The sequence below is a fragment of the Lolium rigidum genome, chromosome 3 (genome assembly GCF_022539505.1).
Source record: "Lolium rigidum isolate FL_2022 chromosome 3, APGP_CSIRO_Lrig_0.1, whole genome shotgun sequence".
Lineage (NCBI taxonomy): Eukaryota > Viridiplantae > Streptophyta > Magnoliopsida > Poales > Poaceae > Lolium > Lolium rigidum.
This window is the reverse complement of record NC_061510.1, coordinates 120,568,298-120,582,889: the sequence shown is the minus strand read 5'-3', so window position 1 is coordinate 120,582,889 and position 14,592 is coordinate 120,568,298. Positions and strand designations below refer to the sequence as shown.

The window sequence follows — 14,592 nt, the reverse complement described above, 5'->3', positions numbered from 1 at the left end:
GCCCCGGTTCTGCAAGGAAGAATGGTTAGCAAAGAGATTGGCATGATATTTATTTAGATTGGTTGGAATTGGATTTGTGGGTAGCAAGTTAGCAACTTAGCATAATATGATAGCAGTCCATAAAACTACATGGAATATATAAGAAATTATTGAATCACAATACATTCACAATCTGAACCAGACCATTACAGTTCTTACTTACTTTCTTGTAATTTTCAGTGGTTCCAATCATAATCATTTTTTTCTGCACTGCAGCTAGGTCTTTAACATGTCTTAACACTTGGAGACTGCAGGGATGTTTCATATAAACCCTTTATTAGTTGAAGCCTTCAAAAGTAAGTTTCCGATTGTGAATGTATTGTGATTCAATAAGTTTCAGATTTTGCCCGTAACCACTGGTCTCTACATGAAAAACTGCAACTGAACTTATTACAAAAGTAAGTTTCCAAAGATATTCACTAACTGATATTTTGAGCACCGACTTCCTTTGCTACTAAACTTCCAATACACGATTAATCATATATTAATAACGCTTCAGTCCATGCATTGGTGTACCTATTATGTGTTCTGTATATAGCTATTAAAATTTAATATTTGTAGCATAATGCATTTAACAGCAAAAGAATTTTTCCCAGAAGAAAGTGAATGCAATATTCACTTACAATGCTAGTGCAGGCTGCAGCTCCAGGTACCACTGCTGCCAAGATACAGTATCCCCCTCCAGTACAAACGCCTCAGCCTGCAAAATTGAATTTAAACACGAATCTATGCATCAACCAAACCCAACAAGGATGACCAATAATATGTGGAACAGTGGAAGAAGAAAGCATACAAAAAGAGCATCTTCAGTATGGACAAAGATAGCAAAAAAAAGATAGCAGTTTCTGATTGAAGGTGCAAAATGTTACAGATGTACGTCACAAACCCTACGAAAAAATGAACTACGATATAATTGACTTGGCATATGCATGACCAAAATTGAGAGAACCTCGTGAGGCTCAGCAATCAAGCAAAAAAAAGGCACTAATCTAAATCAGAACACCAATCTATGGAGATGGAGAGCTCGATAATCTGTGGAACAGTGGAAGAAGAAAGCATACATAACTTTGTTTTTTAGAAAGTCCAGATCCCAACAAGAATGGCCGCACTGGTGGACTATTAGGGGAATTGAATATTATGCAGAATCAAAGAAATTAAGACAGGAAACAAACTGAATATGTACATACATTCTCGACCGCTATCTTATCAACTCACCTAGGCAGGGGAGGAGGAAGATGCAGCGGCGTGGCTGGTTCTGCACTGGGAGGTATCAGCTGTAGATTTGCCCCCAGTCTCCTGCCTCTCTTTAACACCCTATCCTCCCGGCTCCCACCACCACCACCTCCTTGATTGCCTGATCCCGCCTCGTCCCCTATCCCCCTCTCTCCCTCTCTCTTTCCGCATCTTGAAGGGACGCCCATGACGGCGGGTAGATTCGGCAAGAAGGCGCACGACAGCGGCCGGTTCGATGACCCCGTCGTTCCCCATCATCGTCCCTGTCGGCGAGAAAATGGGGGAGGCATGGTGCCCTCCTGGTACTCTAAAGCTCTGGATTGTGGCTAGAGCCAGGAGGGAATGAGGAACCATGGAGATGGCGGCTTGGGGTGGGGGGTGGAACGATAGTGCCGATGGGTCGGTTGGAGAGGATGGCGTCGGTTCCTTTGCGCTGAGCTGCCGAGGACACGTACTGACGTACGGAACACACAGACGTGAAACAGTCGGACGCTGCGGGGCCGGCGACAGCGACCCGCCACTCGCTAAGAAGCGCTCCCAACACTGGGAGCTTAGTGCTCTTTCAAGATTTAGAGCGCTCACTTCTCCGGTCTCCAGGCAACCAAGCAGCAGCTGCACTACAACACCTTTCAGCTCATATCACTTGCAACAGCCGGTCATAAACTCTAGTAGATCACCGCAGCAATGGCCTCCACCAACAGCTGGACCATCGAGATTGAGTCGCCGGTGGCCGCGCATCGCCTGTTCCGTGCCGGCGTCATGGACTGGCACACCCTTGCACCCAAGCTTGCTCCCCAGATCGTGGACAGCGCCCACCCTGTCGAGGGAGAAGGCAGCATCGGTAGCGTCAGGCAGTTCAACTTTACCTCAGGTACACGAATGCACCACACACGTACACTCATGTCACCTGAGGTCAAAGCAGTAGCATAACACGCCGTTGATCTTGCAGCAATGCCCTTTAGCTTCATGAAGGAGAAGCTCGACTTTGTGGATGCGGAGAAGTGCGAGTGCAAGTCAACCCTCATCGAGGGTGGCGGCATCGGCACGGCGATTGAGACAGCCACGTCGCACATCAAGGTGGAGACAATGGCCAGTGGTGGAAGTGTGGTGAAGGTGGAATCAACTTACAAGCTGCTGCCGGACGTGGAAGTGAAGGACGAGATCACCAAGGCCAAGGACTCCGTCACCAAAATCTTCAAGGGCGCTGAGGCTTTCCTCATGGCCAACCCTGATGCCTACAACTAAAACAATTCAATGGGCCGAAGAGATCCATACAGTATTATGGTGTTTCCATATGTGTGTTTTGGTTCGCTCCAAATAACTGCTCCCAGCCGTTACAGCAGAGCACTGGACAGGGTGTGTGTACTTGAGATGAGAAGTTAAGACTTGGGAGTGTTATTACTTGTTTTTATTTACTGTTGATATGTATTTACCTCTTGTGTTTTCATACCAATAAAATTTATTCGTGAAGTAGTGTACTGTTTTGGAACAGGAAGTTCATGGGTATTCCAATAACTTATTTATTTGAGATCATCTTGGGGAAGGATTCTTCGAAAATAACAAAACAATACAATTGTTATTTTCCCACCCTAAACTTGGGGGTGATGATCATGCATGCCATGTTGGATATTTTGACCACCAAGAAAACTTACATAACGAGACAATAGAAAAACAAAATACGAAGAAACACGTCGTATTTTGTTGATGGATTGTTACACCCTGCCTCCCCTCTAAGCTTGTTCCTGACATCATCACCAGCGCCCACCCCGTCGAGGGAGAAGGCAACATCGGCAGCGTCAGGCAATTTAACTTCACCTCTCTCGTACTAATGACTCATGTCACTTTTGTGTAATCGTACATACATATGCAATCAAATTGGCCGGTATTATAACACGCTTGTTGATCTTGTACCAATTCCCTTTGGCTTCATTTTTTTTGGATAAAGATCATATATTAATATCGCGGAGATATCAATTACACCTAGCCTCTGCAACAATATCATGCCCTAATGGCATAAAGGATGCACACATCCAAAAAAGAAGAAGAAATACAACAAAATAAAAGTCCCGCTATAGAGACCGAAAACTTGAAACAACAACACAGACACCACCAAGACAACACCAGAAGATCAGCTTCTCCATAAGCGACGCCTCCAAGAAGAAAACAGTGCACAACGCTGTCATCGCCCGATAGCAGATCTTAGGTTTTCACCCTGAAGAAAATCATCCCTCTCAAAATAATGCTTTCAACAAGAACATTGCCATGCACAACCAATTAAGGCCAGACCTTGGATTTTCACCCTAAAAGATAGAACTCTGAACTTCTCGTGTGAAGTCTCCCCCACATACAAGTCGCTGTTTGAAGTCACGAAGCTCCAAGCCAATTCCACCTCACCACCAAGATCCGACAGCCATTGCTCTTCCACCGATCTCGGCTTTCATGACCTTCTCCGCCAGACACCATGGAAAGAAAACGAACTCCATGATATTAACAGCCAACGAGCTTCAAAGCGCTCCCTCCGAAACCAAATAGCCAGATAAAAAACATGGGTGTGCACGATAAAAAATACCCAATCCAGCAATCTTCAGGCATTGATCGCACAATGAATTTCGCCGGCAGGACCTTCCGAAACACGACAATCCAGCTAGCCCGGTGGGAAGGATCTTCCGATTGATCTTCACTTGGCACGAGAAAAACCCTAGGACAACCACCTTTATTAGGCAGAACGGCAGCCCCTCTCGATGTCGCCCGCCGGTCGACCTCATCGGCGGGAGAGGAGGCCGCCACCGACCATAGACCAGGCAACGAAACATTCGTCGCCTCCCCCAAACCCGAAGAAGGCCACCACCACGAGCCACCGGGAAGGTGAGGCGCAGAGGCTCCACCGGCCACCACCAGGCATGACTACGCCGCCGAAGACGCCTGATCCACGGCCGTCAGGGTCATCCCACCGCCAGCCGCATCCCCAAGCATCACCTAGCCGCCGCCGGGCAGCCAAGCGCGACGAGCCGCCGAACCAATGCCCGAGGACTCCACCCTGGATCATGTCCGATAGGTGACGTAGCCGACGTGCCAAATCCAGCGAGATATGGCGAGCACCACCCGCCGGAACGCTTCGCACCCCGTGAAGCAGCTTCTATTTCCGCAGCTTGGAGGGGGGGCACCCCGCCCCATCTCGTTGGAGCCAAGACGCAATGTGGAGCCTGCACCTCCTGACGCCACCACAGCCAGCAGGCGGGAGGAGTCCCACCGTTGAGGCTCAAGCCCTCACTGCCTAAGGCCGAGGCCTCAGGACCCGAGCGAGGATATCGCCAGCCGCCATGGGGAGCACCCCGGAGCAGCCACATCACCGCAGGAGGCCGGGCCTCCCCCACCGATAGCACCACTGCGAGGAAGAAAAGGGGAGGCCGCCGTCCGCCAGCCAGGCTTCGCCCATAGGCCTCCTCCGACGGCGGAAGGAGGGCTTGGAGGAGGAGAGCCGGTGGCGGCGAATCTGGGGCGTCCGCCCGAGCCGCCCTGGGAGGGCGACGCGGGGGCCAGCCAAAGACTCTTGTAAACATGTACCGGTGCCACCCTTCAGCTTCATGAAGGAGAAGCTTGACTTCGTGGATGCTGAGAAGTGTGAGTGCAAGTCGACCCTCATCGAGGGTGGTGGTATTGGCACATCGACTGAGACAACCACGTTGCACATCAAGGTGAAGCCGACAGCCATCTGTGGGAGTGTGGTGAAGGTGGAATTAAATTACAAGCTGCCGCTAGGCGTGGAAGTGAAGGAGGAAATCAGTAAGGCCAAGAACTCTGTCACCATCATCTTCAAGGGCGTTGAGGCCTATCTCGTCGCCAATCAGGATGCCTACAATTAAATCACTTCAATCAGTGGGCGAAAATTTCATACAGTAATGCTGTATTCCTTACATGTGCGTGCATTTTTCTTTCCATCCAAATAAAAGCTCCTCCCAATGGTGATGAGTGAGCACCGGGCCGGGTGTGTGAATCTGAGAAGTTGAGAAATTTCTTTGTGCCATGAAACATTGTGATTTGAGAGTGCATACCTTGTTGCTGCTGCTGCTATGTATTTAGCTCTTGGGTTTGCAAGCAAATGAACGTTATTCATGAAGTGGTGCTGTGTTTTGGAACGGGAAGTCTTCACATTGCAGAACAATACAATATTTGTTTATCCCACGCTAAAATAGGTGGAGATGATCATATATTAAGTCCACATACAAAAACTACATAACAAGAAAAAAGGGAAACAATACACGAAGAAACAACATTGAACAAATATAGCCAATAATAAGTCAAATTGGTTAGATATATGTGAGAATTGATTAAAGACAAGAAAAATAGGTGAAAATATGACGTGTTTGGGACATATCTACTGCTGATGAAGCAAAGTCAATGACGACCTAAAATAAAATAACATGGGTGGAGGTTCTATCGTAGCTATGTCTCCCTGCACAATGTAACATAGCAACAAAAGCATGAGGAATGTACGACGCGTGAGAGCTCTCAGTTTTCTATACTTATGTCCAGAGTATTTCTCCAATTCCCCAAACCTAGGTACATAAAAACCAACCATTCCTACAAACATGAAACCTAACAAAAACTCTTTGGAGAGTAGCCCTCTTACTGACACACTATATTGGAACCCGGGTGTGGTGTTAAATGATAAAGTGCCAGTACATCACCCCTTCCATGGAGCGCAACATCAGTGCCTAGGTTTAGTGGTATGTGAGAAATGGTCTTCACACTTTGCTTGATAGATGCTAAAGGTTATGAAGCTGGTGAAGTCGGTGACGAGGAATATCATGAAGGCCGAATTGGAGGACTAGCAATGGAGGTTCGAGTCTCTGCACTGTTGAGAAATTTGCTTGGTGTTCTAGCCTTGTAGCAACGGTTTTGACTAGTGGGGGTGGCAACATAGAAGAAGTTCAACGTTTTACCTTGTAGGGTAAAAATTTAAGGTCTGGCCTTAATCGGTTGTGTCTAGCAATGGCCTTGTTGAAGGCATTGTTTCCTGAGCACGAACTTTCTCCGGGGTGAAAACCTATGATCTTTGATCTAGCGATGACGATGTGTGTGTGTTGTTTTCCTTCTTGGAGACGTCGTTATTGGAGAGGCTGGACTTCGGTGTTGTCTTGGTGGTATTTGTTCTGCCTCTATTAGGTTTTGATCACTGTAGCGGGACTTTTCGTTTATTTAATTCTTCTTCTTTTTTAGTTGTTTGCATCCGTATTGCCGCTACACACTGCGTTGGTGCAGAGACTGAAAATAATTGGTATCTCCCCGATATTAATATATACTATTTATCGGAAAAGCTGAAATAGGAATTTCATAGGCATCCTAATAGATAAGACCCTCAATAACGAGGTAGTGCATGTCCAGAGATAGCGTGATAGGGTTATCCTAGTCAAACTAGTTGTTGAAAATCTGATCCTTAATGTTATTAATGCTTACGCCCTACAAGGAGGACTCAACATTAGCACGATCTCAAGAGCCAATTCTTGTAGGACTTATAGGGGATGATTAGACAAATGAGAAGCTCTTCATTGGAGGATATCTAAACGGTCACGTGGGTGCAACTAACAAGGTGTTTGAGGGGGTGCATGGGGTTTCTATATATGGCGATGGGAACCAAGAGGGTAAGAAAATGTAAACTTTGCAATATACTACGACATGTTGTTATCTAACACCTTATTTAGGGAAGATGATATTTATTTAGTGATCTTTATTAGAGCCCAACACCGTGTCTAAATTCATTTTGTCCTTACTAGGAGAATGGAAAGGCCGACTTGTTTATAGATTGTAAGGTGATAACTATGACCTGCACCATACTTCATAGTTATCACCTTACAACCTAATCTTGCATTGTCCAATTTCTGCTTTCACACACATGTTCAACATGACAAACTAATTAAGGTGCAAAAATCAGAAGAAGAGATGGAAATTAAAATCGGAAGGACGACATACCTTTGAAGAGGTGATGGTTCCAGAAGGACCATGGGACAACAAGGGTGATGTGGATAGCAAGTGCATGAAATTGAAACTTGGATTTAGAAGGTAGCTAGGGAGGTGTTTGTGGTGACTAATAAAGGTAAGAAACACGAGCCTTAAATATGTGGTGGCGCAATGAGGATATCCCAAGAACTATCAAGGAGAAGGAGAGCTACAAGAGTTGGCATCATGGTAGAAGAACAAGCACGAAGATGTAAAAATGAGGCGAATAGTAAAGCAAGGCAAGCTGTGAGTGAAGCGAAGAGACATACCAATGTTAAGATATATCATGCAATGAGAAAAAAGAAAGGCGAAAACAACATCTAGCATGATGGTAAAAATTCACGAGAGGAAGACATGACCTCGGGCTCGTTGGCGACTAATCTAGTTCAATATAGGCTTTCGACGCCGCTAAGCTGGACACTTCCACGTATGCACAGTCATCTCTGAGCTCTCACAATGCTTATGGCTTTGATTTTAAGCACAAGCCCGAGATATACCGTGAGATCGTGCATGGCATTTATGACCTCCATTGGCAGTAGCGGAGCACATGAGGGCAAGTGGTAGCGAGGTGGAGAATAGAGGTTGAAGCGGACTAGATGAGAGGCTTGTGTACGAGTTAGCCACGGACGACATGGTGAAAGCTCAACATATGAGAGAGAGGGGAGGGGGAGGGGGAGCAGTATGTGTGCCGATTTAATTTACAGGTCGGTCGAGTAGATTGAATCGTTTGCATTTGCAATATATGCATCCATAGTTGCATATTTACACTGAGTTAAAATTATTAGAAGTATTGAATACTAACATAAAAAAGAGTGACGCTATGAGTGCATTTGTGATATCTCATTTAGGAGACTTTGAACATGATTTAACTCCGGTTTAGCATGCATGACACTACTAGGAAAGGCATATAGGTGAAAGTGGTACTGCCGGCGCACCATCGAAACCTTGCGCCGGTGGAAAATGGTGCCGGCGCACCTAGTTGTCGCCGCGCCGGCAATGATGCCCTATCGCCGGCGCACCTGCCGTAAAAACGCGTCGAGGGATAATTCCAGGCCCGGGCTCGCCCGATTCGAGCCAGGCCCAGGAATTCACTGTCGGCGCACCAGGCCAGGGCGCGCCGGCGGTAATTCCCTATTGCCGGCGCGCCCCTGGCCTGGTGCACCGGCAGTAATTTTTGGGCCTGATCCGCACCAGATACAACCGGATGGGCTATATACTGCAGGCGCACCCACACCCTGGTGCGCCGGTAGTAACCTGGGCAGTTATTTCTGCCACCAACCTGCACTCACACCCTACTACTCCACTCCTCCCACACAACCCGAGCCTTCTCCCAACCCAGCTAGTTTTTGCCCCTTTCTACCCTAAATTTGGCCAAAGAAAATAATATTTTTTAGCAAATCTCCCCTTCCTACATGAATCTCCCACATCCCTATGTAGATCTAGATCTATCTATCCCGTATTGACCGCTTAATCTAGATCTAGAAAGTCGGAATCCATACGTCGTGGTCGCGGCGTGACGTCTCCATCTTGTCTACTAATATATCAACCAAATAGGTGATTAATGAACAAATTGAGGAATGAAATCATCGTATATTGGAAATTTGAAACTAAGCTAGTGTGTGGCATATATGTTGTGTTTGTGCTTATGTGTCGGTGTTGAAAATGAGTTGCCAAAGTTGCGCCAAAATGTTGATTCATTAAGTTTCTGTTTCGGCACATTTCTGGCGCTCCCATGTCCTACTGTGTAGGAAGGTCATGCCGAAATTTTCCGTAAAAATTACCGACGGATGCATGGTTCTAATCAATTATATATCTTGTCATGCAGGCGATAATGGTTATCAAGATGAGAGAAAGCGTCGTGATGAGATATCTGAAACACGCGATCGCCGACATGTATGAAAATAACCTCACAGAGGTATTGTGTCCGTGTCAAAAATGCAAACTAGGGAAATGGTTTGACCCCTATTCAGACAAATTGCAGGGGCACGTGCTCATTAATGGTTTCATGCATGTACACACTCAATGGATGAGTGATGATGGAGCGGAGGTCAATGGGGCGACGACAGCAGGTGGTACTGGCCGGCAAGAAGGAGGACATCATGATATTGATGACGATGGACAATTTGTCGCATAGGACGATGCAGATCAGTATCATGATGAACAAAATGTTGAAGACACAGACAATAACCTTGATGACGACGAAGAGGTGCCGCTAGCTTCAGTCGTGCGGGACCCTCATTTCAAGATCTTTTTCTCGAAAAGACGAAAGGCGCCAAGCGGAAATCAAAGCTTGAGCAACTGGAGACAGACTCGAATACTCCGTTGTACGACTCAGGTTTCGGGTTGGAGTCCCGCTTGAGAGTAGCGCTCGATGTGCTGCAGATGAAGGCGAAACACGGATGGACGGACACAAGCGTCGACGACATTCTGGAATACTTGAAAGATCTCCTTCCTGCTGGGAACATGTGTCCTGGTAGTCGAGCCAAGGCCAAGAGAATCACGTGCCCTCTCGACTTACCCCACGAAAAATATCATGCCTACATCAACGACTGTATCATTTATCACAAGGAGCACGTGGAAAAGACCAAATGTCCATTGTGTGACGTTGAACGGTACAAGAAAGGGAAGAAGAAAGCTCCTCGGAAAGTTGTGTGGTACTTCCCGCTCGCCCACCGGCTGCAACGGTTCTACGCGGACCGCAAGGAAGCAAAGCTCATGCGCTAGCACGCTAAAAGAAAGGAGACAATGCTGAATTATGTAGAGAAGATTGAACACCCAATGCTGACTGATGTCTACGCACGCTTCTATTCCTGTAGACAGTGTTGGGCCTCCAAGAGCAGAGGTTTGTAGAACAGCAGCAAGTTTCCCTTAAGTGAATCACCCAAGGTTTATCGAACTCAGGGAGGAAGAGGTCAAAGATATCCCTCTCAAGCAACCCTGCAATTACGATACAAGAAGTCTCTTGTGTCCCCAACACACCTAATACACTTGTCAGATGTATAGGTGCACTAGTTCGGCGAAGAGATAGTAAGATGCAAGTGATATGGATGAATATGAGTGGTAATAGCAATCTGAAATAAAGATGGCAGCAAATAAACATGGAGTGGAACAGTAAATAAACGGTGATTCGATGCTTGGAAACAAGGCCTAGAGATCATACTTTCACTAGTGGACACTCTCAACAATGATCACATAAATAAATAAGTTCTCTTCTCTTATGCTACTTTCAAAGACTCTATTGTTGGATAACAAACACCATTCATTGTGTAGGGCTACGAGAGCACCCTCAAGCCGGAGTAAACAAGCTCCACAACGTCATAAAGGAATCACACATGATGCAAACACTGTCACTGTCACACCATAGAGAGTAATTCCGGAGTTCATATTAAAGTAACTCTAGAGTGCATAGTAATAGTTAACTTCATAATCTACAAGAGATCACAATCATAACCTACGCCAAGTACTACATGATGCACACACTGTCCACATTACATCATGAAGGAAGAATAGACTACTTTAATAACATCACTAGAGTAGCACATGGTAATAGTGATACAAAGCTCATGATCACATAAAGATCACATGGGAGAGAGAGATGAACCACATAGCTACCGGTACAGCCCTTAGCCTTGGGGGAGAACTACTCCCTCCTCATCATAGGAGACAGGAATGGCGATGAAGATGGCGGTGGTGTCGATGGAGATGCCTTCCGGGGGCAATTCCCCGTCCCGGCGGCATGCCGGAACAGAGACTTCTATCCCCTGAATCTTGGCTTCGCGATGGCGGCGGATGCGTAACTTTTCTCGTATCGTGGCTTATATTTTTAGGGTTTTCGCGACGGAGAGACTTTATAGGCGGAAGGGCAGCCTCGGAGGGGTCTTGGGGGACCCACACCATAGGGGGCGCGCCCCCCCTTGGCCACGCCGCCATGTGGGGTGGGGCCCCCTTGGCTCCCCTCTGGCCCCTCTTCGGTGCTCTGGAACCTTCCGAGAAATATAAGATCGTGGGATTTTATTTCGTCCAATTCCGAGAATATTTCCTGTGTAGGATTTCTGAAACCAAAAACAGCAGAAAACAGGAACTGGCGCTTCGGCATCTTGTTAATAGGTTAGTGCCGGAAAATGCATCAAAACGATATAAAGTATGAATAAAACATGTAGGTATTGTCATAAAACTAGCATGGAACATAAGAAATTATAGATACGTTGGAGACGTATCAAGCATGCCTAAGCTTAGTTCCTACTCGCCCTCGAGTAGGTAAACGATAACAAGGATAATTTCTTAAGTGACATGCTACCAACATGATCTTGATCAATACTATTGTAAAGCATATGAGATGAATGAAGTGATTCAAAGCAATGGTAAAGACAATGACTTAAACAACTCGAATCATATAGCAAAGACTTTTCATGAATAGTACTTTCAAGACAAGCATCAATAAGTCTTGCATAAGAGTTAACTCATAAAGCAATAAATTCTTAGTAGAAAGTTTTGAAGCAACACAAAGGAAGATATAAGTTTCAGCGGTTGCTTTCAACTTTAACATGTTTATCTCATGGATGTATATCTCATGAATAATTGTCAACACAAAGTAATATGATGAATGCAAATAAGCAAGTATGTAGGAATCAATGCACATAGTTGACACAAGTGTTTGCTTCTAAGATAGAAGAAGTAGGTAGACTGACTCAACATAAAGTAAAAGAATGGCCCTTCGCAGAGGGAAGCATGGATTACTATTTCTGTGCTAGAGATTTTCATTTTGAAAATATAGAAACAATTTTGTCAACGGTAGTAATAATTCATATGTGTTATGCATAAGATGTCCTATAAGTTGCAATCCTCATGCATAGAATACCAATAGTGCTCGCACCTTGTCCTAATTAGCTTGGATTTATATGGATTATCATTGCATAACATATGTTTCAACCAAGTGTCACAAAGAGGTACCTCTATGTTGCCTGTACAAAGGTCCAAGGAGATAGATCGCATTTGATTTCTCGTTTTTGATAAATCTCAACTTAGGACATCCATACGGGACAACATAGAAAACAGATAATGGACTCCTCTTTAATGCATAAGCATTCAACAACGAGATAATATACTCATAAGAGATTGAGGATTGATGTCCAAAACTGAAACTTCCACCATGATTCATGGCTTTAGTTAGCGGCCCAATGTTATTCTCTAACAATATGCATACTCAAACCATTTGATCATGATAAATCACCCTTACTTCAGACAAGACGAACATGCATAGCAACTCACATGATTTTCAACAAAGGTGTAATAGTTGATGGCGTCCCCAGAAGCATGGTTACCGCTAAACAAGCAACTTATAAGAAATAAGACACATAAGCTACATATTCAATACCACAATAGTTTTTAAGGCTATTTTCCCATGAGCTATATATTGCAAAGACAAGGAATGAAATTTTAAAGGTAGCACTCAAGTAATTTACTTTGGAATGGCAGATAAATACCACATAGTAGGTAGGTATGGTGGACACAAATGGCATAGGTTTTGGCTCAAGGATTTGGATGCACGAGAAGAATTCCCTCTTAGTACAAGGCTTTGGCTAGCAAGGTTGTTTGAAGCGAACACAAGTATGAACCGGTACAGAAAAACTTACATAATAACATATTGCAAGCATTATAAGACTCTACTCTATCTCCTTGTTGTTCAAACACTTCACCAGAAAATATCTAGACTTTAGAGAGACCAATCATGCAAACGAAATTTCAACAAGCTCTATGGTAGTTCTTCATTAATGGGTGCAAAGTACATGATGCAAGAGCTTAAACATGATCTATTTGAGAACAACAATTGCCAAGTATCAAATTATTCAAGACATTATACCAATTACCACATGAAGCATTTTTTGTTTCCAACCAAATAGCAATAAATGCAGCAGCTTTTAACTTTAGCCATGAACATTAAAAATAAAGCGAAGAACACAAGTGTTCAAATGAAAAAGAGAAGCGTGTCTCTCTCCCACACATGGATTGCTTGGATCCGAGTTTATTCAAACAAAAACAAAAATAAAAGCACACAGACGCACCAAGTAAAGCACATAAGATGTGACGGAATAAAAATATAGTTTCACTAGAGGTGACCTGATAAGTTGTCGATGAAGAAGGGATGCCTTGGGCATCCCCAAGCTTAGATGCTTGAGTCTTATTGAAATATGCAGGGATGAACCACGGGGGCATCCCCAAGCTTAGACTTTTCACTCTTCTTGATCATATTGTATCATCCTCCTCTCTTGACCCTTGAAAACTTCCTCCACACCAAACTCAAAACAAACTCATTAGAGGGTTAGTGCATAATCAAAAATTCACATATTCAGAGGTGACACAATCATTCTTAACACTTCTGGACATTTCACAAAGCTACCGAAAGTTAATGGAACAAAAAAATCCATTCAACATAGCAAAAGAGGCAATGCGAAATAAAAGGCAGAATCTGCCAAAACGGAACGAGTCCGTAAAGACGAATTTTTCAGGGGCACTTAACTTGCTCAGATGAAAAAGCTCAAATTGAATGAAAGTTGAGTACATATCTGAGGATCACACACGTAAATTGGCAGATGTTTCTGAGTTACCTACAGACGGGGCTGCTAAATTTCGTGACAGCAAGAAATCTGTTTCCGCGCAGTAATCCAATTCTAGTATCAACCTTACTATCAAAGACTTTACTTGGAACAACAATGCAATAAAATAAAGATAAGGAGAGGTTGCTACAGTAGTAACAACTTCCAAGACACAACAAAACAAGTAGCAAAATAAAAATATGGGTTATCTCCCAAGAAGTGCTTTCTTTATAGCCATTAAGATGGGCTCATCAATTTTAATGATGCACTCATAACGATGAGAGTTGAAGCAAAAGAGAGCATCGAAAAGCAAGTATGAAACAAATTTAAGCCTAACCCACTTCCTATGAAAAGGAATCTTGTACACAAATAAATTCATGAGGAGCAAAGTGACAAGCATAGGAAGATAAAACTCGAGTAACTTCAAGATTCTCAACATAAAGAGGGGAAACTTAATATTATTAAGATGCATATAGCCATTTTTCCCTCTCATAATAACTTTCAGTGGCATCATGAACAAACTCAACAATATAAATATCACATAAAGAATTCTTATTCACATGCATAAAAGTATCATTACTCTCCACATAAGCATAATCAATTTTATTAGTAATAGTGGGAGTAAAACTATCACAACCATCATTGTAATCATCATAAATTGCAGGCATGGTACAATCATAATAAACTTTATCCTCCATAGTAGGTGGCACCAAAATACCGCTATCATTAT

General features: G+C 44.2%; 2 protein-coding genes across 2 annotated transcripts; both read left to right on the top strand.

Annotated features, from left to right (window-relative positions):
• The first annotated feature begins 1,891 nt into the window (after positions 1 to 1,891).
• LOC124698105 (pathogenesis-related protein 1-like) lies at positions 1,892 to 2,657 on the top strand. Its single transcript, XM_047230625.1, has 2 exons — positions 1,892 to 2,143; positions 2,222 to 2,657. The coding sequence occupies exons 1-2, from the start codon at positions 1,957 to 1,959 to the stop codon at positions 2,515 to 2,517; spliced, it is 483 nt and encodes a 160-aa protein (XP_047086581.1). The 5' UTR covers positions 1,892 to 1,956; the 3' UTR covers positions 2,518 to 2,657.
• LOC124695428 (pathogenesis-related protein 1-like) lies at positions 2,554 to 5,135 on the top strand. Its single transcript, XM_047228281.1, has 3 exons — positions 2,554 to 2,628; positions 3,008 to 3,089; positions 4,837 to 5,135. Exons 1-3 carry the CDS (start codon positions 2,554 to 2,556, stop codon positions 5,133 to 5,135), a joined length of 456 nt encoding a protein of 151 aa, XP_047084237.1.
• The last annotated feature ends 9,457 nt before the right edge of the window (positions 5,136 to 14,592 follow it).

Coding starts and splice junctions, on each gene's coding strand:
- LOC124698105 (XM_047230625.1), top strand. CDS start 1,957: ATGGCCTCCACCAACAGCTGGACCATCGAGATTGAGTCGCCGGTGGCC. Junction 2,144..2,221: donor GCAGTTCAACTTTACCTCAG/GTACACGAATGC, acceptor TTGATCTTGCAG/CAATGCCCTTTAGCTTCATG.
- LOC124695428 (XM_047228281.1), top strand. CDS start 2,554: ATGGTGTTTCCATATGTGTGTTTTGGTTCGCTCCAAATAACTGCTCCC. Junction 2,629..3,007: donor ACAGCAGAGCACTGGACAGG/GTGTGTGTACTT, acceptor CTCCCCTCTAAG/CTTGTTCCTGACATCATCAC. Junction 3,090..4,836: donor CAGGCAATTTAACTTCACCT/CTCTCGTACTAA, acceptor GTAAACATGTAC/CGGTGCCACCCTTCAGCTTC.